General features: G+C 46.2%; 1 protein-coding gene across 1 annotated transcript in view; it reads left to right on the plus strand.

Annotated features, from left to right (window-relative positions):
- Window positions 1-23,494, plus strand: part of LOC128688627 (guanine nucleotide-binding protein subunit beta-2-like) — a 123,739-nt gene that overhangs the window by 81,312 nt on the left and 18,933 nt on the right. Inside the window, exons 6-7 of the mRNA XM_070084529.1 lie at window positions 10,130-10,334; window positions 18,641-18,857. Of these exons, the coding sequence (XP_069940630.1) occupies window positions 10,130-10,334; window positions 18,641-18,857 (422 nt within the window). The remainder of the gene's footprint in view (window positions 1-10,129; window positions 10,335-18,640; window positions 18,858-23,494) is intronic.

Here is a 23,494-nt window from a genome sequence, read left to right on the forward strand (position 1 = left end):
CACTCACCTGTTACCTGACCTGACATCCCACACTCACCTGTTACCTGACCTGACGTCCCACACTCACCTGTTACCTGACCTGACGTCCCACACTCACCTGTTACCTGATCTGACATCCCACACTCACCTGTTACCTGACCTCCCACACCCACCTGATACCTGACCTGATGTCCCACACTCATCTGTTACCTGACCTGACGTCCCACACTCACCTGTTACCTGACCTGATGTCCCACACTCATCTGTTACCTGATCTGACATCCCACACTCACCTGTTACCTGACCTGACGTCCCACACCCACCTGTTACCTGACCTGATGTCCCACACTCACCTGTTACCTGACCTGACGTCCCACACCCAACTGTTACCTGACCTGACATTCCACACTCGCCTGTTCACCTGACCTGACATCCCACACTCGCCTGTTCACCTGACCTGACATCCCACCCTCCCCTGCGCACCTGAGGGTCATATCCTCCCCCTCACATTTCGTATCTTCTGAAAATAACACCAGTCTGGGGTCGAAATATACAAACCATCTTAATTTCCCGTGTTTCTATCTCCATGTGCGTTATTCACGCATGTATGTGTTCACGTGACTGAATAATTGCACGCATACGTGAACGTTTATCTACGTACATACATCATACGCAGTAGAAAAGAGAAGCAATTTTTTTTTAATTTTATTGAGAGAAAAACAGCAGAGAGAAAAAATCGTCCCGTGAGACGTTGACCCTCGGTAAAGCCTCCAGGTGGGTAGGATAGCATCATTGTATATTCTCAAGCATATAATGGCCCCTTCATTGTTATTCGCTGATGGTCTGAACATGTAGATAAACATACTACATTATGATCTCTCTCTCTATCTCTCTCTCTCTCTCTCTCTCTCTCTCTCTCTCTCTCTCTCTTTCACCTCTGCCTTCTTTATATAATTTCTCTTGCCCACGCTCTGGGATGATGGAGATATCTTTTTCTATTTCTGCTATCTGGAAACATAACCACATATGCAGTTTAATGTGATCCTTTATTGACAACGTTTCGCCCACACAGTGGGCTTTTTCAAGTCACACACAGATCTACCTGGGGTGGAAGGTACGGGAGTATTTATAGTGTTTATGCTTCCAGTGTGTCGGTATTTTATACCATTTATTTTCATTTCTGCTTTCTATGGGATAGGCTAAATTGAGAGATGGTAATTTCCACGTGAAAGCAACTCCAGTTCAGCTGGAAAGAAAACTTTGAAGCTGACCTGGCTGGTGGACACTTGCTGGAATACTTGATGATATCCTCACTGTCCTGCTGTAGTCTCCCAGCTCAGACTGACACTACTGTAGTCTCCCAGCTCAGACTGACACTACTGTAGTCTCCCAGCTCAGACCGACACTACTGTAGTCTCCCAGCTCAGACCGACACTACTGTAGTCTCCCAGCTCAGACCGACACTACTGTAGTCTCCCAGCTAAGACTGACACTACTGCAGTCTCCCAGCTCAGACTGACACTACTGTAGTCTCCCAGCTCAGACTGACACTACTGTAGTCTCCCAGCTAAGACTGACACTACTGTAGTCTCCCAGCTAAGACTGACACTACTGTAGTCTTCCAGCTAAGACTGACACTACTGTAGTCTCCCAGCTAAGACTGACACTACTGCAGTCTCCCAGCTAAGACTGACACTACTGTAGTCTTCCAGCTAAGACTGACACTACTGTAGTCTCCCAGCTAAGACTGACACTACTGTAGTCTCCCAGCTAAGACTGACACTACTGTAGTCTCCCAGCTAAGACTGACACTACTGCAGTCTCCCAGCTAAGACTGACACTACTGTAGTCTTCCAGCTAAGACTGACACTACTGTAGTCTCCCAGCTAAGACTGACACTACTGTAGTCTCCCAGCTAAGACTGACACTACTGTAGTCTTCCAGCTAAGACTGACACTACTGTAGTCTCCCAGCTAAGACTGACACTACTGTAGTCTCCCAGCTAAGACTGACACTACTGTAGTCTTCCAGCTCAGACTGACACTACTGTAGTCTCCCAGCTAAGACTGACACTACTGTAGTCTCCCAGCTAAGACAGACACTACTGTAGTCTCCCAGCTAAGACTGACACTACTGTAGTCTCCCAGCTCAGACTGACACTACTGTAGCCTCCCAGCTAAGACTGACCCTACTGTAGTCTTCCAGCTCAGGCTGACACTACTGTAGTCTTCCAGCTCAGACTGACACTACTGTAGTCTTCCAGCTCAGACTGACACTACTGTAGTCTTCCAGCTCAGACTGACACTACTGTAGTCTTCCAGCTCAGACTGACACAACTGTAGTCTCCCAGCAAAGACTGACACTACTGTAGTCTCCAAGCTAAGACTGACACTACTGTAGTCTCCCAGCTAAGACTGACACTACTGTAGTCTCCCAGCTCAGACTGACACTACTGTAGTCTCCCAGCTAAGACTGACACTACTGTAGTCTTCCAGCTCAGACTGACACTACTTTAATCTTCCAGCTCAGACTGACACTACTGTAGACTTCCAGCTCAGACTGACACTACTGTAGTCTCCGAGCTAAGACTGACACTACTGTAGTCTCCCAGCTCAGACTGACACTACTGTAGTCTCCCAGCTCAGACCGACACTACTGTAGTCTACAAGCTAAGACTGACACTACTGTAGTCTCCCAGCTAAGACTGACACTACTGTAGTCTCCCAGCTAAGACTGACACTACTGTAGTCTCCCAGCTCAGACCAATACTACTGTAGTCTCCCAGCTAAGACTGACACTACTGTAGTCTCCCAGCTCAGACTGACACTACTGTAGTCTCCCAGCTAAGACTGACACTACTGTAGTCTCCAAGCTAAGACTGACACTACTGTAGTCTCCCAGCTCAGACTGACACTACTGTAGTCTTCCAGTTCAGACTGACACTACTGTAGTCTCCCAGCTCAGACTGACACTACTGTAGTCTCCCAGCTAAGACTGACACTTCTGTAGTCTCCCAGCTAAGACTGACACAACAGTAGTCTCCCAGCTAAGACTGACACTTCTGCAGTCTCCCAGCTAAGACTGACACTACTGTAGTCTCCCAGCAAAGATTGACACTACTGTAGTCTCCTAGCTCAGACTGACACTACTGTAGTCTTCCAGCTCAGACTGACACTACTGTAGTCTTCCAGCTCAGACTGACACTACTGTAGTCTCCCAGCTCAGACTGACACTACTGTAGTCTTCCAGCTCAGAGTGACACTACTGTAGTCTCCCAGCTCAGACTGACACTACTGTAGTCTCCCAGCTCAGACTGACACTACTGTAGTCTTCCAGCTCAGACTGACACTACTGTAGTCTCCCAGCTCAGACTGACACTACTGTAGTCTCCCAGCTAAGACTGACACTTCTGTAGTCTCTCAGCTAAGACTGACACAACAGTAGTCTCCCAGCTAAGACTGACACTTCTGCAGTCTCCCAGCTAAGACTGACACTACTGTAGTCTCCCAGCAAAGACTGACACTACTGTAGTCTCCTAGCTCAGACTGACACTACTGCAGTCTCCCAGCTCAGACTGACACTACTGTAGTCTCCCAGCTAAGACTGACACTTCTGTAGTCTCCCAGCTAAGACTGACACTACTGTAGTCTCCCAGCTAAGACTGACACTACTGTAGCCTCCCAGCTAAGACTGACACTACTGTAGTCTTCCAGCTCAGGCTGACACTACTGTAGTCTTCCAGCTCAGACTGACACTACTGTAGTCTTCCAGCTCAGACTGACACTACTGTAGTCTTCCAGCTCAGACTGACACTACTGTAGTCTTCCAGCTCAGACTGACACTACTGTAGTCTCCCAGCTAAGACTGACACTACTGTAGTCTCCCAGCTCAGACTGACACTACTGTAGTCTCCCAGCTAAGACTGACACTACTGTAGTCTCCCAGCTCAGACTGACACTACTGTAGTCTCCCAGCTAAGACTGACACTACTGTAGTCTTCCAGCTCAGACTGACACTACTTTAATCTTCCAGCTCAGACAGCTCACACCGACACTACTGTAGTCTACAAGCTAAGACTGACACTACTGTAGTCTCCCAGCTAAGACTGACACTACTGTAGTCTCCCAGCTAAGACTGACACTACTGTAGTCTCCCAGCTCAGACCAATACTACTGTAGTCTCCCAGCTAAGACTGACACTACTGTAGTCTCCCAGCTCAGACTGACACTACTGTAGTCTCCCAGCTAAGACTGACACTACTGTAGTCTCCCAGCTAAGACTGACACTACTGTAGTCTCCCAGCTCAGACTGACACTACTGTAGTCTTCCAGTTCAGACTGACACTACTGTAGTCTCCCAGCTCAGAATGACACTACTGTAGTCTCCCAGCTAAGACTGACACTTCTGTAGTCTCCCAGCTAAGACTGACACAACAGTAGTCTCCCAGCTAAGACTGACACTTCTGCAGTCTCCCAGCTAAGACTGACACTACTGTAGTCTCCCAGCAAAGATTGACACTACTGTAGTCTCCTAGCTCAGACTGACACTACTGTAGTCTTCCAGCTCAGACTGACACTACTGAAGTCTTCCAGCTCAGACTGACACTACTGTAGTCTCCCAGCTCAGACTGACACTACTGTAGTCTTCCAGCTCAGACTGACACTACTGTAGTCTCCCAGCTAAGACTGACACTACTGTAGTCTCCCACCTCAGACTGACACTACTGTAGTCTTCCAGCTCAGACTGACACTACTGTAGTCTCCCAGCTCAGAGTGACACTACTGTAGTCTCCCAGCTAAGACTGACACTTCTGTAGTCTCCCAGCTAAGACTGACACAACAGTAGTCTCCCAGCTAAGACTGACACTTCTGCAGTCTCCCAGCTAAGACTGACACTAATGTAGTCTCCCAGCAAAGACTGACACTACTGTAGTCTTCCAGCTCAGACTGACACTACTGTAGTCTCCCAGCTCAGAGTGACACTACTGTAGTCTCCCAGCTAAGACTGACACTTCTGTAGTCTCCCAGCTAAGACTGACACAACAGTAGTCTCCCAGCTAAGACTGACACTTCTGCAGTCTCCCAGCTAAGACTGGCACTACTGTAGTCTCCCAGCAAAGACTGACACTACTGTAGTCTCCCAGCTCAGACTGACACTACTGTAGTCTCCCAGCTAAGACTGACACTTCTGTAGTCTCCCAGCTAAGACTGACACTACAGTAGTCTCCCAGCTAAGACTGACACTTCTGTAGTCTCCCAGCTAAGACTGACACTACTGTAGTCTCCCAGCTAAGACTGACACTACTGTAGTCTCCCAGCTAAGACTGACACTACTGTAGTCTCCCAGCTAAGACTGACACTACTGTAGTCTCCCAGCTAAGACTGACACTACTGTAGTCTCCCAGCTAAGACTGACACTTCTGTAGTCTCCCAGCTAAGACTGACACTACTGTAGTCTCCCAGCTAAGACTGACACTTCTGTAGCCTCCCAGCTAAGACTGGCACTACTGTAGTCTCCCAGCTAAGACTGACACTACTGTAGTCTCCCAGCTAAGACTGACACTACTGTAGTCTCCCAGCTAAGACTGACACTACTGTAGTCTCCCAGCTAAGACTGACACTACTGTAGTCTCCCAGCTCAGACTGACACTTCTGTAGTCTCCCAGCTAAGACTGACACTACTGTAGTCTCCCAGCTAAGACTGACACTTCTGTAGTCTCCCAGCTCAGACTGACACTACTGTAGTCTCCCAGGTAAGACTGACACTACTGTAGTCTCCGAGATCATTCTGACACTACTGTAGTCTCTAAGCTAAGACTGACACTTCTGTAGTCTCCCAGCTCAGACTGACACTACTGTAGTCTCCCAGCTAAGACTGACACTACTGTAGTCTCCCAGGTCAGATTGACTCTACTGTAGTCTCCCAGCTAAGACTGACACTTCTGTAGACTCCCAGCTCAGACTGACGCTACTGTAGTCTCCCAGCTCAGATTGACACTACTGTAGACTCCCTGCTCAGACTGACACTACTGTAGTCTCCCAGCTCAGACTGACGCTACTGTAGTCTCCCAGCAAAGACTGACACTTCTGTAGTCTCCAAGCACAGACTGACACTACTGTAGTCTCCCAGCTAAGACTGACACTTCTGTAGTCTCCCAGCTCAGACTGACACTACTGTAGTCTCCCAGCTAAGACTGACACTACTGTAGTCTCCAAGCTCAGACTAACATTACTGTAGTCTCCCAGCTAAGACTGACACTTCTGTAGTCTCCCAGCTCAGACTGACACTACTGTAGTCTCCCAGTTAAGACTGACACTTCTGAAGTCTCCCAGTTCAGACTGACACTTCTGTAGTCTCCCAGCTAAGACTGATACTACTGTATTCTCCCAGCTCAGACTGACACTACTGTAGTCTCCCAGCTCAGACTGACACTACTGTAGTCTCCCAGCTCAGACTGACGCTAATGTAGTCTCCCAACTCAAACTGACACTACTGTAGTCTCCCAGCTCAGACTGACACTAATGTAGTCTCAGAGCTCAGACTGACACTACTGTAGTCTCCCAGCTCAGACTGACGCTACTGTAGTCTCCCAGCTCAGACTGACGCTACTGTAGTCTCCCAGCTCAGACCGACACAACTGTAGTCTCCCAGCTAAGACTGACACTACTGTAGTCTCCCAGCTCAGACTGACACTACTGTAGTCCCCCAGCTCAGACTGACACTACTGTAGTCTCCCAGCTCAGACTGACACTACTGTAGTCTCCCAGCTAAGACTGACACTACTGTAGTCTCCCAGCTCTGACTGACACTACTGTAGTCTCCCAGCTCAGATTGACACTACTGTAGTCTCCCAGCTCAGACTGACACTACTGTAGTCTCCCAGCTCAGACTGACACTACTGTAGTCTCCCAGCTCAGACTGACACTACTGTAGGCTCCCAGCTCAGACTGACACTACTGTAGTCTTCCAGCTCAGACTGACGGTACTGTAGTCTCCCAGCTCAGACTGACACTACTGTAGTCTCGCAGCTCAGACTGACGCTAATGTGGTCTCCCAGCTCAGACTGACACTACTGTAGTCTCCCAGCTCAGACTGACACTACTGTAGTCTCCTAGCTAAGACTGACACTTCTGAAGTCTCCCTGTTCAGACTGACACTTCTGTAGTCTCCCAGCTAAGACTGACACTACTGTATTCTCCCAGCTCAGACTGACACTACTGTAGTCTCCCAGCTAAGACTGACGCTACTGTAGTCTCCCAGCTAAGACTGACGCTACTGTTGTCTCCCAGGTCAGACTGGCACTACTGTAGTCTCCCAGCTCAGACTGACACTACCGTAGTCTCCCAGTTCAGACTGACGCTACTGTAGTCTCCCAGCTCAGACTGACAGTACTGTAGTCTCCCAGCTCAGACTGACACTACTGTAGTCTCCCAGCTCAGACTGACACTACTGTAGTCTCCCAGCTAAGACTGACACTTCTGAAGTCTCCCTGTTCAGACTGACACTTCTGTAGTCTCCCAGCTAAGACTGACACTACTGTATTCTCCGAGCTCAGACTGACACTACTGTAGTCTCCCAGCTAAGACTGACCCTACTGTAGTCTCCCAGCTAAGACTGACGCTACTGTAGTCTCCCAGCTCAGACTGGCACTACTGTAGTCTCCCAGCTCAGACTGACACTGCTGTAGTCTTCCAGCTCAGACAGACACTACTGTAGTCCCCCAGCTCAGACTGATACTACTGTAGTCTCCCAGCTAAGACTGACACTACTGTAGTCTCCCAGCTCAGACTGACACTACTGTAGTCTCCCAGCTAAGACTGACACTTCTGAAGTCTCCCTGTTCAGACTGACACTTCTGTAGTCTCCCAGCTAAGACTGACACTACTGTATTCTCCCAGCTCAGACTGACACTACTATAGTCTCCCAGCTAAGACTGACGCTACTGTAGTCTCCCAGCTAAGACTGACGCTACTGTAGTCTCCCAGCTCAGACTGGCACTACTGTAGTCTCCCAGCTCAGACTGACACTGCTGTAGTCTTCCAGCTCAGACAGACACTACTGTAGTCCCCCAGCTCAGACTGATACTACTGTAGTCTCCCAGCTAAGACTGACACTACTGTAGTCTCCCAGCTCAGACTGACACTACTGTAGTCTCCCAGCTCAGACCGACACTACTGTAGTCTCCCAGCTCTGACTGACACTACTGTAGTCTCCCAGCTCAGACTGACGTACTGTAGTCTCCCAGTTAAGACTGACACTACTGTAGTCTTCCAGCTCAGGCTGACGGTACTGTAGTCTCCCAGCTCAGACTGACACTACTGTAGTCTCCCAGCTCAGACTGACACTACTGTAGTCTCCCAGCTCAGACTGACACTACTGTAGTCTCCCAGCTCAGACTGACACTACTGTAGTCTCCCAGCTCAGACTGACACTACTGTAGTCTTTCAGCTCAGACTGACACTACTGTAGTCTTCCAGCTCAGACTGACACTACTGTTGTCTCCCAGCTCAGACTGCCACTGCTGTAGTCTCCCAGCTCAGACTGACACTACTTTAGTCTTCCAGCTCAGACTGACACTACTGTAGTCTCCCAACTCACACTGACATTACTGTAGTCTCCCAGCTCAGACTGACACGACTGTAGTCTCCCAGCTCAGACTGACACTGCTGTAGTCTCCCAGCTAAGATTGACACTACTGTAGTCTCCCCGCTCAGACTGACACTACTGTAATCTCCCAGCTCAGACTGACACTACTGTAGTCTTCCAGCTCAGACTGACACTACTGTAATCTCCCAGCTCAAACTGACACTACTGTAGTCTTCCAGCTCAGACTGACACTACTGTAGTCTCCCAGCTCAGACTGACACTACTGTAGTCTCCCAGCTCAGACTGACACTGCTGTAGTCTCCCAGCTAAGATTGACACTACTGTAGTCTCCCCGCTCAGACTGACACTACTGTAGACTCCCAGCTCAGACTGACACTACTGTAGTCTTCCAGCTCAGACTGACACTACTGTAGTCTCCCAGCTCAGACTGACACTACTGTAGTCTTCCAGCTCAGACTGACACTGCTGTAGTCTCCCAGCTCAGACTGACACTACTTTAGTCTTCCAGCTCAGACTGACACTACTGTAGTCTCCCAACTCACACTGACATTACTGTAGTCTCCCAGCTCAGACTGACACGACTGTAGTCTCCCAGCTAAGACTGACATTACTGCAGTCTCCCAGCTAAGACTGACATTACTGCAGTCTCCCAGCTCAGACTGACACTACTGTAGTCTCCCAGCTCAGACCGACACTACTGTAGTCTCCAAGCTAAGACTGACACTACTGTAGTCTCCCAGCTCAGACTGACACTACTGTAGTCTCCCAGCTAAGACTGACACTACTGTAGTCTTCCAGCTCAGACTGACTCTACTGTAGTCTCCCAGCTCAGACTGACACTACTGTAGTCTCCCAGCTAAGACTGACACTGCTGTAGTCTCCCAGCTCAGACTGACACTACTGTAGTCTCCCAGCTAAGACTGACACTACTGTAGTCTTCCAGCTCAGACTGACACTGCTGTAGTCTCCCAACTCAGACTGACACTACTGAAGCCTCCCAGCTAAGACTGACATTACTGCAGTCTCCCATCTAAGACTGACATTACTGCAGTCTCCCAGCTCAGACTGACACTACTGTAGTCTCCCAGCTCAGACCGACACTACTGTAGTGTCCCAGCTAAGACTGACATTACTGCAGTCTACCAGCTCAGACTGACACTACTGTAGTCTCCCAGCTCAGACCGACACTACTGTAGTGTCCCCGCTCAGACCGACACTACTGAAGCCTCCCAGCTCAGGCTGACAGATTTCCCACTGTGTAACTATCACTCCCAACACTCTCTCCTCCATAACTCCCTCTCTCCACTTTCTTTTCCAGGATCTAAATGGAAATCAGTCACTTCCTCTAAGTGTCTTGGGTTATCCTGGTGGACCCTGACACACACATGTTACATGTATAATAACTGTACTCACATAAATTTGTGTGACTGTACTTATGTGTACCTGTACTTAAATAAACTTGCCTACTTAGTTATCTACTTCCGTACCTACTTACTTACTTACCCACTTACTTACTCTCACGTTTTGCCTCTTCCTGCTACAGGATTCACTGGGATCTGAAGACGGGCAAGAAAGTGAATGAATTTTTCGGTCACAGCGGAGACGTAGCCACCATGAGTCTGGCGCCGGACCAGAGCTGCTTCGCCACGGGTTCTGTAGACCGAACCATCAAGGTCTGGGACCTACGGGACACCAAGACCTGCAAGCAGACCTTCTGGGGACACACCTCTGACGTCAACTCTGTCTGCGTAAGTCCGAGGGGCAAGAACTCTGCTTTATACCGTCTGTTCATAATTTCACAAACGTTTTAGGCTAGGTTGTGTTTGAGTGTACAAACAAACACACGCACACACACACATTGCGACTAGCCGGGAATTGATCCCCGATAATTTAGCTGATCTCCGGGGAGCCCTGCCAAAATTCGGAGATACCTTAGTCCACTCGGCCATCAATGCTTCAGACATCAGGTACCCAGTTCCATTGGACATGTCACCCCTGATGCCAACATATACGTGGCTTTAGCTTAAAACCACTCGTTTGTGGATGCATTAACGCGTGTACTGCTCGTCAAGACTGGTATCCAAACTGGAGGAGATTGAAATTAGTCCAGTAGCTTCCATGACCACGTATGTGCTGGCATCAGGGGTGACATGTCCAGTGGCACTGGGCACCTGATGTCTGTAGCATTGATGGCCGAGTGGACTAAGGTATTTCGGAATTTTGGCGGGCTTCTCACGAGGCATGCTGAAGGATCGGGGTTTCGATTCCCGGGAAGTCTCAGTATTATTTGCTTAAAACCACTCGCAAGTGAATTCCTTAATATATATATTCTCTCTCCTTTCTTTCAACACACCGGCAGTACTCCACCGAGGCAGGGTGGCTCAAAAAGAAAAACAAAAGTTTCTCCTTTTACATTTAGTAATATATACAGGAGAAGTAGTTACTAGCCCCTTGCTCCTGGCATTTTAGTCGCCTCTTACAACATGCATGGCTTACGGAGGAAGAATTCTGTTCCACTTCCCCATGGAGATGATAGGAAATAAACAAGAACAAGAACTAGTAAGAAAAAGAAGAAAATTAAGAGGGGTGTGTATATATATATATATATATATATATATATATATATATATATATATATATATATATATATATATATATATATATATATATATATATATGCATGTACATGCATGTGTAGTGTGACCTAAATGTAAGTAGAAGTAGCAAGATGTACCTGAAATCTGCATGTTTATAAGATAGAAAAAAGACACCAGCAATCCTACCATCATGTAAAACAATTACAGGCTTCCATTTTACACTCACTTTGTAGGACGGTAGTACCTCTTTGGACGGTTGCTGTCTACTCCCTACTACCTTGGATATATATATATATATATATATATATATATATATATATATATATATATATATATATATATATATATATATATATATATATATATATATATATATATATATATATATGCAAACAATCGCAGACGGGCGATCTTAACTATGCAAGACAAGCCACGGAAGGAAGGGGGTGGAAATCTGTAGCTCAAGTACTTTCACACTTCTTAGTACATCATCAAGAGCTGTGCAACGTTGCAAGAGAGCAACTAAAGCAGAGAGTTCTCAGGGTAGCGTAGTGCGGATGTGTCACCGTCCACAGTTTCCCTTAGAATCCGTACTACGCTACGCTGAGAACTCTCCCTGCTATAGTTGCTCTCTTGCAATGTTGTACAGCTCTTGATGATGTACTAAGAAGTGTGAAAGTACTTGAGCTACACACACACACACACACACACACACACACACACACACACACACACACACACACACACACACACACACACACACAGGTATGATAACAGATACCATCTTTCCAACGGGATACCAAATCCTGAGGAAAGACAGAGGGAACAGGGGGGGTGGAGGAGTGGCATTGCTGATCAAAAATCGCTGGAACGCTTAACTCTGGAGGTCCCAAGGTGGTAATAGCAGTGATGTATAACCCACCACAGAACAGCAGGAGGCCAAGGCAAGAGTACGACGAGAGCAATAGAGCGATGGTTGACACACTGGCTAGAGTGGCCAGAAGAGCTCATGCATGCAGGGCAAAGCTCCTGATCATGGGTGACTTTAACCACAAGGAGATCGATTGGGAGAACTTGAACCCACATGGGGGCCAAGATACATGGAGGACTAAGATGATGGAGGTGGTACTGGAAAACTTCATGTGCCAACACGTAAGGGACACTACAAGAGAGAGAGAGAGGAGAGGATGAACCAGCAAGGCTGGACTTAGTATTCACCTTGAGTAGTGCAGATATCGAGGACATTACATATGAAAGACCCCTTGGGGCCAGTGACCATGTGGTTTTAAGCTTCGAATACACAGTAGAGCTACAAGTGGAGGGAGAAGCAGGAAGGCCAGGACGAATGAAGCCAAACTACAAGAAAGGGGACTACACAGGAATGAAGAACTTCCTGAACGGGGTTCAGTGGGACAGAGAACTGGCAGGGAAGCCAGTTAATGAGATGATGGAATATGTAGCAACAAAATGCAAGGAGGCTGAGGAGAGGTTTGTACCCAAGGGTAACAGGAATAATGAAAAAGCCAGGATGAGCCCATGGTTTACCCAAAGGTGCAGGGAGGCAAAAACCAAGTGTGCTAGGGAATGGAAGAAATATAGAAGGCAAAGGACCCAGGAGAATAAGGAGAGCAGTCGTAGAGCCAGAAACGAATATGCACAGATAAGAAGGGAGGCCCAAAGACAATATGAAAACGACATAGCAGCGAAAGCAAAATCTGACCCGAAACTATTGTACAGCCACATCAGGAGGAAAACAACAGTCAAGGACCAGGTAATCAGGCTAAGGAAGGAAGGAGGAGAGACAACAAGAAATGACCGTGAAGTATGTGAGGAACTCAACAAGAGATTCAAAGAAGTGTTCACAGAGGAGACAGAAGGGGCTCCAGAAAGACGGAGAGGTGGGGCACACAACCATGTGCTGGACACAGTGCACACAACCGAGGAAGAAGTGAAGAGGCTTCTGAGTGAGCTAGATACCTCAAAAGCAATGGGGCCAGATAACATCTCCCCATGGGTATTGAGAGAGGGAGCAGAGGCGCTATGTGTACCCCTAACAACAATATTCAATACATCTATCGAAACAGGGAGATTGCCTGAGGCATGGAAGACAGCAAATGTAATCCCAATCTTTAAAAAAAGAGACAGACATGAAGCATTAAACTACAGACCAGTGTCACTGACATGTATAGTATGCAAAATCATGGAGAAGATTATCAGGAGAAGAGTGGTGGAACACCTAGAAAGGAACGATCTCATCAACAGCAGCCAACATGGTTTCAGGGACGGGAAATCATGTGTCACAAACCTACTGGAGTTCCATGACATGGTGACAGCAGTAAGACAAGAGAGAGAGGGGTGGGTGGATTGCATTTTCTTGGACTGCAAGAAGGCGTTTGACACAGTTCCACACAAGAGATTGGTGCAAAAACTGGAGGACCAAGCAGGGATAACAGGGAAGGCACTACAATGGATCAGGGAATACTTGTCAGGAAGACAGCAGCGAGTCATGGTACGTGGCGAGGTGTCAGAGTGGGCACCTGTGACCAGCGGGGTCCCACAGGGGTCAGTCCTAGGACCAGTGCTGTTTCTGGTATTTGTGAACGACATGACGGAAGGAATAGACTCTGAGGTGTCCCTGTTTGCAGATGACGTGAAGTTGATGAGAAGAATTCACTCGATCGAAGACCAGGCAGAACTACAAAGGGATCTGGACAGGCTGCAGACCTGGTTCAGCAATTGGCTCCTGGAGTTCAATCCCACCAAGTGCAAAGTCATGAAGATTGGGGAAGGGCAAAGAAGACCGCAGACGGAGTACAGTCTAGGGGGCCAGAGACTACAAACCTCACTCAAGAAAAAAGATCTTGGGGTGAGAATAACACCAGGCACATCTCCTGAAGCGCACATCAACCAAGTAACTGCTGCAGCATATGGGCGCCTAGCAAACCTCAGAACAGCATTCCGACATCTTAATAAGGAATCGTTCAGGACCCTGTACACCGTGTACGTTAGGCCTATATTGGAGTATGCGGCACCAGTTTGGAACCCACACCTAGCCAAGCACGTAAAGAAACTAGAGAAAGTGCAAAGGTTTGCAACAAGACTAGTCCCAGAGCTAAGAGGTATGTCCTACGAGGAGAGGTTAAGGGAAATCAACCTGACGACACTGGAGGACAGGAGAGATAGGGGGGACATGATAACGACATACAAAGTACTGAGAGGAATTGACAAGGTGGACAAAGACAGGATGTTCCAGAGATTGGACACAGTAACAAGGGGACACAGTTGGAAGCTGAAGACACAGATGAATCACAGGGATGTTAGGAAGTATTTCTTCAGCCACAGAGTAGTCAGTAAGTGGAATAGTTTGGGAAGCGATGTAGTGGAGGCAGGATCCATACATAGCTTTAAGCAGAGGTATGATAAAGCTCACGGCTCAGGGAGAGTGACCTAGTAGCGATCAGTGAAGAGGCGGGGCCAGGAGCTCGGACTCGACCCCCGCAACCTCAACTAGGTGAGTACATATATATATATATATATATATATATATACACACACACACATATATATATATATATATATATATATATATATATATATATATATATATATATATATATATATATATATATATATATATATATATATATATATATATATATATATATATATATATATATATACGTTTTCTTGTACTTACACACATAACTCCAGAAAAATTGGAAAAAATAGACAAGAGAAGCACATTTTCAGTTTTAAACAGTGAGGTAACATTTCAGTTAGAGCCCGAGGTGCCAACACCATAAAAACCAGTCTCTCGCATGCATTAGTCCAACATCAAGTTAAATTAATTACCTGGCAAAGAACACGCTATGTATTTGTGTGAAAATTATATTGACCTTCAAGATTATGAACAATATTCTGGACCAGAAAATTGTCAAGTTTATAGCGTCCAGAACTCTTCGTATTCCTCTGAAGATACGTGTGTATGCTTACATGTGCTTACACACGTATCTGGATGGTGCATTTATATAAAATCGCTAGTGGTCAGAATATACAGGAGGTCACAGAGACGGTCTAATGAGTCGTACATCACGTGTCTGAGGCTGCTATAGTCCATCACTTGAAACACAGTAATAATGATGGAAATTTATTATTTATCAGCTATACTAATCAGCTTTCAGTTAATAAAGTCTACCATTAGACAGAACAGTGACTTAGCAATCACAGCAATGTGTTACTTGAAACAAGTAATACACTGTGGTAATTGCATACCATCTTTTTCTTGACAGGTGAAGCCGAAGTTAGTGTAGTCCTCTGAATACTTGCTCCTAGCATTCATTCCTGCCATGGCCATATATTTATATCTGTGGACAATATGACGAAATATATTTATTATATGTCGAGTTTGTCATTAATAAAGATATGAAAAATAGAAGATAATAATACACTTATTTATCTCTTTATTAACATCGGCAGGGTGGCCCGAAAAAGAAAAACTTTCACCATCATTCACTCCATCACTGTCTTGCCAGAAGGGTGCTTTACACTACAGTTTTTAAACTGCAACATTAACACCCCTCCTTCAGAGTGCAGGCACTGTACTTCCCATCTCCAGGACTCAAGTCCGGCCTGCCGGTTTCCCTGAATCCCTTCATAAATGTTACCTTGCTCACACTCCAACAGCACGTCAATTCCTAAAAACCATTTGTCTCCATTTGCTCCTATCTAACACGCTCACGCATGCTTGCTGGAAGTCCAAGCCCCTCATACACAAAACCTCCTTTACCCCCTCCCTCCAACCTTTCCTAGGCTGACCCCTACCCCGCCTTCCCTCCATTACAGATTTATACACTCTCGAAGTCATTCTATTTCGCTCCTTCCTCTCTACATGTCCAAACCATCTCAATAACCCCTCCTCAGCCCTCTGGATAATAATAAAACACCATCAGTATCATAAACAGCATAAACCAGCACAACACAGCAGCATAACTGGCCAGAAATATTTCAGACTATTCTAATCTTCCTTCCAGCTTCCTTTTTTTAATCAGCTCAGCAGTTCAGTGTCTACTGCACTAAACAACAGGAATGGCCTGTGCTCTCACACGCGCGCGCGCACATACACACACACAACGTCACAAATAAACTGCCTCAACATGCAAGGTTCACATGATATCGCTTCCGCAGTTTGACTGTCGCTGCAGCTAACACGGGCGAATCCATTATCCGACCACCGCCGTTCAGGCAGGTCAATGCGCATATCGCTGATCCACGCTTTATTTTCGATAAATTTAAGACTATATGCACCAATCTTCAATCTATTATAAAATATAGTGAACGTTCTGTGGACCATCCAAAATGTCACCACGGACCACCAGTTGAGAGCCACTGCTCTAGACCGTACAGGATACATACAACAAATGACTTACAATCTGGCTTAAGGTCATGTTAAGACATGAGTCAGTTGTGACATCAACTGCAAGTTGTCTTGGTATTTCTCTCGGCAGCAACGTTTTTAAGATCAGATGTTCTTGTTACTCTTAAGCCACGTCAGTGACACAAAAAATAATTAAAACTCAATATAACTTTTTCTTGAACAAAAACTTCAACTATTTTTTTTTGATGTATCATATTTGACAGATATTGAAAAATTTATTTTTCTTGTTCTATTAAAGATTAGATCTAACTTATCCTTCTATACATATGGTATACACTCTGTGAGTTTAGTTTAATCCCTATTTTAGGGACTAAGGTCACTTTGTCTGACCTTTTTCAGGTTTTCCTATGATAATTGTACTAATGTGGACCTGTATGTACATGAACTTACTTACGTACTTATATTCTTATGTACTTATATTCTTATGTACTTATTCTCAGCTTCTTGTCAGTGAGGCTGCATAAGTTTTTAGTTAATCATATTTTTGTAATTCTTGATGACTAATTTAGTTTGTAGTGTCTGCAGTGTAGATCTTCTGAACTGTATTTAGTAAAGCGTTTATAACTTCAGTAATATTTGTATACTGGATGGTTGTCTCAGTTAATATCTGACAGCGGTAATAAAAGTGGCTGGAAATACTTCCTAGTGGCGCTCCAATGTCATTTTTTTGGCTTATATTATTTTTTTTGAGGTTCGTAATAAAACGAACTGTCAATGTTTATCTTTCTTTATGATGGTCTTGTGCTCGTCCATGTTTGCTATACAAGAAACTCTATCTCAGAAGATTTTGGTGGATTTAGTAACTAAGGACAGCAGAGGTTGAGGTACAGATGTCTGAAGACACTTGTAACTTGTGGTTCGTCTGAGTGACGGAGTTTCTACCAGTTACAAGTTGATTAAATCTGAAGTTGTCACCAAAGTTATTTACATTAGTGTATGAAATTTGATATAGTTGTTGTAATTAAAGTTTTCGAGTTGTTGACTGTAAATTACATAAATATGTTTTCACTGTAGCTCGGTTGGTAGCGCATTCAGTTCACAGACTGAGGGTCCGTGGTTCGATTACGGGTTGAAACATTGGGCGTGTTTCCTTACACCTGCTGTTCCTTTTCATCTAGCAGATAGTAGGTACCTGGGTGTTAGCCGATTGGTGTGGGTCGCATCCTGGGGGACAAGATCAACCTTAGTTTCCCAAAATGCTCTGCATAACAAGGGACTTTCTATATAGTATGTCACTGATGTCAGCTATGATCTGTATAAGTTGTGTCATATTCTTGTAAAAATAAAGATTATTTTAATAATAATAATAATAATAATAATAATAATAATAATAATAATAATAATTATTATTATAATTAGTGCTGACGATGTGTTCACATTCTATGTGATTCAATTACTAATGTCTGCAGCGCATCCATTCTGAAGGAACCACAATTATGTAGCTTTGTGACTGGTTAAGTTTGTGGTATTTTATCCATATCTGTGTACGACTTACAGAGAAATTAGTGGATGTGGTCTTTACTGAGTGATCTGCTGTTGTGACTGAACACTGATATATTCGTGGTCACAGAGGACATTTTGAGAGATACTTAGTATATATTCTTTACAGCTATGGTCCGCAGTATACTGCTTGGTGTATATCAGTGGTGGTTTACACACGATTAATAAACTGCAATATTAAATCTTACGTGTGAATAATAAAGGGTTTATGATTAAGAACATCAAAGTTGTAATATTAAGGTGGTGATATTTCTAGCTGCGAGGAGACTGTCACACTTACAAGTTTGTATGTGATGGATAAGGGTTACTTGTTGTTATCACTTTGACCTCAGCACCATCCTTAACACTCCCACAGTGTCCCTCACTGTCCCTCGCTTACCCATCCTCCTCAACTCTATCTCTCCCACTCTCTCCACCACAGCGCCCCACCAATACCCCACACTCACTCACCCATACACTCACCCTCACCTATACGCTCACCCACACTCATATATATACACTCTCACTCCCCGGCTGTCCACAGTTCCATCCGTCCGGCTTCGCTGTTGGGTCTGGCTCAGAGGATAAGACGTCCCGGCTATGGGACCTACGTAGTGATCAACAGCTAGCAGAGTACAAGCCTCCCACTGCTAACTCTGGCTTCACCTGCTGTGGTCTCAGCACATCTGGTCGCTACATCATGTGTGGCTCTGATGACAACACAATTCACTGCTGGGACACACTCAAAGCCACTCACACAGGTAAGTGTAACTGGTGCTTCGCTTCTTCCCCTCACAACTGACAGCACCCGGGTTCGATCCTAGGGTGTCTCGCAGCAGTGACTCACTGGCTAGCCTCGCGACACACTGACAAACTGTCCTCACCTAATATGCAGACTGCTAACAGCAGTAGCCTGAGATATCTAGCGGTCATCAGGGCAGCCTGGTGGAGGACATTATATACATATGATAAAGCCTATCACAAACACTTCAAAGACACGTAACAAACACGTCACAGACATATCGTGAGTCATATCTAATATAGATGACAAACACGTCAAAAACACGTTAAAGACATGGTATACCCATGGGGAAACAATATTATTATTATTATTATTATTATTATTATTATTATTATTATTATTATTAATTATTATTGTTATTATTATTATTATTTTAAACACGTCGGCCGTCTCCCACCAAGGCAGGGTAACCCAAAAAGAAAAGCTGACAGGAATAGAACTATCTGGTTGCTGGTGGCAAACAGCTGGATACAAACAGTCTAGCAGTATATTTCTCATTTGTACTCAGACATAGATCACTGGTGTGGTGTAGATCATGCATCACTGGTGTGGTGTAGATCATGGATCACTGGTGTGGTGTAGATCATGGATCACTGGTGTGGTGTAGATCATGCATCACTGGTGTGGTGTAGATCATGCAACACTGGTGTGGTGTAGATCATGGATCACTGGTGTGGTGTAGATCATGGATCACTGGTGTGGTGTAGTTCATGGATCACTGGTGTGGTGTAGATCATGCATCACTGGTGTGGTGTAGATCATGCATCACTGGTGTGGTGTAGATCATGGATCACTGGTGTGGTGTAGATCATGGATCACTGGTGTGGTGTAGTTCATGGATCACTGGTGTGGTGTAGATCATGCATCATTGGTGTGGTGTAGATCATGGATCACTGGTGTGGTGTAGATCATGCATCACTGGTGTGGTGTAGATCATGGATCACTGGTGTAGTGTAGAGCATGGATCACTGGTGTGGTGTAGTTCATGGATCACTGGTGTGGTGTAGATCATGCATCACTGGTGTGGTGTAGATCATGGATCACTGGTGTGGTGTAGATCATGCATCACTGGTGTGGTGTAGATCATGGATCACTGGTGTGGTGTAGATCATGGATCACTGGTGTGGTGTAGTTCATGGATCACTGGTGTGGTGTAGTTCATGGATCACTGGTGTGGTGTAGATCATGCATCACTGGTGTGGTGTAGATCATGGATCACTGGTGTGGTGTAGATCATGCATCACTGGTGTGGTGTAGATCATGGATCACTGGTGTGGTGTAGATCATGGATCACTGGTGTGGTGTAGTTCATGGATCACTGGTGTGGTGTAGTTCATGGATCACTGGTGTGGTGTAGATCATGGATCACTGGTGTGGTATAGTTCATGGATCACTGGTGTGGTGTAGATCATGGATCACTGGTGTGGTGTAGATCATGGATCACTGGTGTGGTATAGTTCATGGATCACTGGTGTGGTGTAGATCATGGATCACTGGTGTGGTGTAGATCATGGATCACTGGTGTGGTGTGGATCATGGATCACTGGTGTGGTGTAGATCATGGATCACTGGTGTGGTGTAGATCATGCATCACTGGTGTGGTGTAGATCATGGATCACTGGTGTGGTATAGTTCATGGATCACTGGTGTGGTGTAGATCATGGATCACTGGTGTGGTGTAGATCATGGATCACTGGTGTGGTGTGGATCATGGATCACTGGTGTGGTGTAGATCATGGATCACTGGTGTGGTGTAGTTCATGGATCACTGGTGTGGTGTAGATCATGGATCACTGGTGTGGTGTAGATCATGGATCACTGGTGTGGTGTAGTTCATGGATCACTGGTGTGGTGTAGATCATGGATCACTGGTGTGGTGTAGTTCATGGATCACTGGTGTGGTGTAGATCATGGATCACTGGTGTGGTGTAGATCATGGATCACTGGTGTGGTGTAGATCATGCATCACTGGTGTGGTGTAGTTCATGGATCACTGGTGTGGTGTAGATCATGGATCACTGGTGTGGTGTAGTTCATGGATCACTGGTGTGGTGTAGATCATGGATCACTGGTGTGGTGTAGATCATGGATCACTAGTGTGGTGTAGATCATGGATCACTGGTGTGGTGTAGTTCATTGATCACTGGTGTGGTGTAGATCATGGATCACTGGTGTGGTGTAGATCATGGATCACTGGTGTGGTGTAGATCATGCATCACTGGTGTGGTGTAGTTCATGGATCACTGGTGTGGTGTAATTCATGGATCACTGGTGTGGTGTAGATCATGGATCACTGGTGTGGTGTAGTTCATGGATCACTGGTGTGGTGTAGATCATGGATCACTGGTGTGGTATAGTTCATGGATCACTGGTGTGGTGTAGATCATGGATCACTGGTGTGGTGTAGATCATGGATCACTGGTGTGGTTGATCATGGATCACTGGTGTGGTGTAGATCATGGATCACTGGTGTGGTGTAGATCATGGATCACTGGTGTGGTGTAGTTCATGGATCACTGGTGTGGTGTAGATCATGGATCACTGGTGTGGTGTAGATCATGGATCACTGGTGTGGTGTAGTTCATGGATCACTGGTTTGGTGTAGATCATGGATCACTGGTGTGGTGTAGTTCATGGATCACTGGTGTGGTGTAGATCATTGATCACTGGTGTGGTGTAGATCATGGATCACTGGTGTGGTGTAGATCATGCATCACTGGTGTGGTGTATATCATGGATCACTGGTGTGGTGTAGTTCATGAATCACTGGTGTGGTGTAGATCATGGATCACTGGTGTGGTATAGTTCATGGATCACTGGTGTGGTGTAGATCATGGATCACTGGTGTGGTGTAGATCATGGATCACTGGTGTGGATCACTGGTGTGGTGTAGTTCATGGATCACTGGTGTGGTGTAGTTCATGGATCACTGGTGTGGTGTAGATCATGGATCACTGGTGTGGTGTAGATCATGGATCACTGGTGTTGTGTAGTTCATGGATCACTGGTGTGGTGTAGGTCATAAATCGGGGAAGGGCAAAGAAGACCGCAGACGGAGTATAGGCTAGGTGGCCAAAGACTGCAAACCTCACTCTAGGAGAAAGATCTTGGGGTGAGTATAACACCGAGCATGTCTACGGAAGCACACATCAAACAGATAACTGCTGCAGCATATGGGCGCCTGGCAAACCTGAGAACAGCGTTCTGATACCTTAGTAAGGAATCGTTCAAGACGCTGTACACCGTGTACGTCGGGCCCATACTGGAGTATGCAGCACCTGTTTGGAACCCGCACTTGATTAAGCACGTCAAGAAATTAGAGAAAGTGCAAAGGTTTGCGACAAGGTTAGTTCCAGAGCTAAGGGGAATGTCGTATGAAGAAAGATTAAGGGAAATCGGCCTGACGACACTGGAGGACAGGAAGGTCAGAGGAGACATGATAACGACATATAAAATACTGCGCGGAATAGACAATGTGGACGAAGACAGGATGTTACAGAGATGGGACACAGAAACAAGAGGTCACAATTGGAAGTTGAAGACTCAGATGAGTCAAAGGGATGTTAGGAAGTATTTCTTTGGTCATAGAGTTGTTAGGCAGTAGAATATCCTAGTAAGTGACGTAGTGGAGGCAGGAACCATACATAGTTTTAAGACGAGGTTTGATAAAGCTCATGGAGCGGGGAGAGAGAGGACCCAGTAGCAACCAGTGAAGAGGCGGGGCCAGGAGCTAGGACTCGAGCCCATGCAACCACAAATAGGTGAGTACACATACATATGAAGGACTCGACGTTTCAAGTACACCTGGACATGTCAAGGACAGCGGAACGTGCCAAGTACACCGGGACTTATCAAGGACACCGGGAAATGCCAAGGACACCGGGTCGTGCCAAGAACACTGGGAGGGGTCAAGGACATCGGAACGTGTCAACAACAAGGGGACGCGTCAAGGACACCAGGACGTGTCAAGAACACCGTGATGTGTCAAGGACACTGGGATGTGTGAAGGACGCCGGGACACGTCAAGGACACCGGGATGTGTCATGGACACCGCGACGTGTCAAGGACGCTGGGACGTGTCAAGGACACGGGGACATATGATGGACACCGTGACGTGTCAAGGGCACTGTTACGTGTCAAGGACACCGGGACGTCTCATGGACACCGTGACGTGTCAAGGACACTGGGATGTGTCAAGGGACGTGCTAAGGACACTGTGACCTGTCAAGGACACCAGGACGCTTCAAGGTCATTAGGACGTGTCAATGGCACTGTGACCTCTCAAGGAGACTGGGACGTGTTAAGAAAACCGGGACGTGTCAAGGACAACGGGACGTGCCAAGGACACCGGGAAGTGTAAAGGACACCGGGACGTGTCAAGGACGCTGGGACGTGTTAAGGACGCCGGGACGTGTCAAGGACACTGGAACGTGTCAAGGACACTGGGAAGTGTCAAGGACACCGTGACTTATAAAGGGCACCGGGACGTGTCAAAGACACCGGGACGTCTCGTGGACACCGTGACGTGTCAAGGACACTGGGATGTGTCAAAGGACGTGCGAAGGACACCGTGACCTGTCAAGACACCGGGACGCG

Source organism: Cherax quadricarinatus, chromosome 13, assembly GCF_038502225.1.
Source record: "Cherax quadricarinatus isolate ZL_2023a chromosome 13, ASM3850222v1, whole genome shotgun sequence".
Taxonomy (NCBI): Eukaryota; Metazoa; Arthropoda; class Malacostraca; order Decapoda; family Parastacidae; genus Cherax; species Cherax quadricarinatus.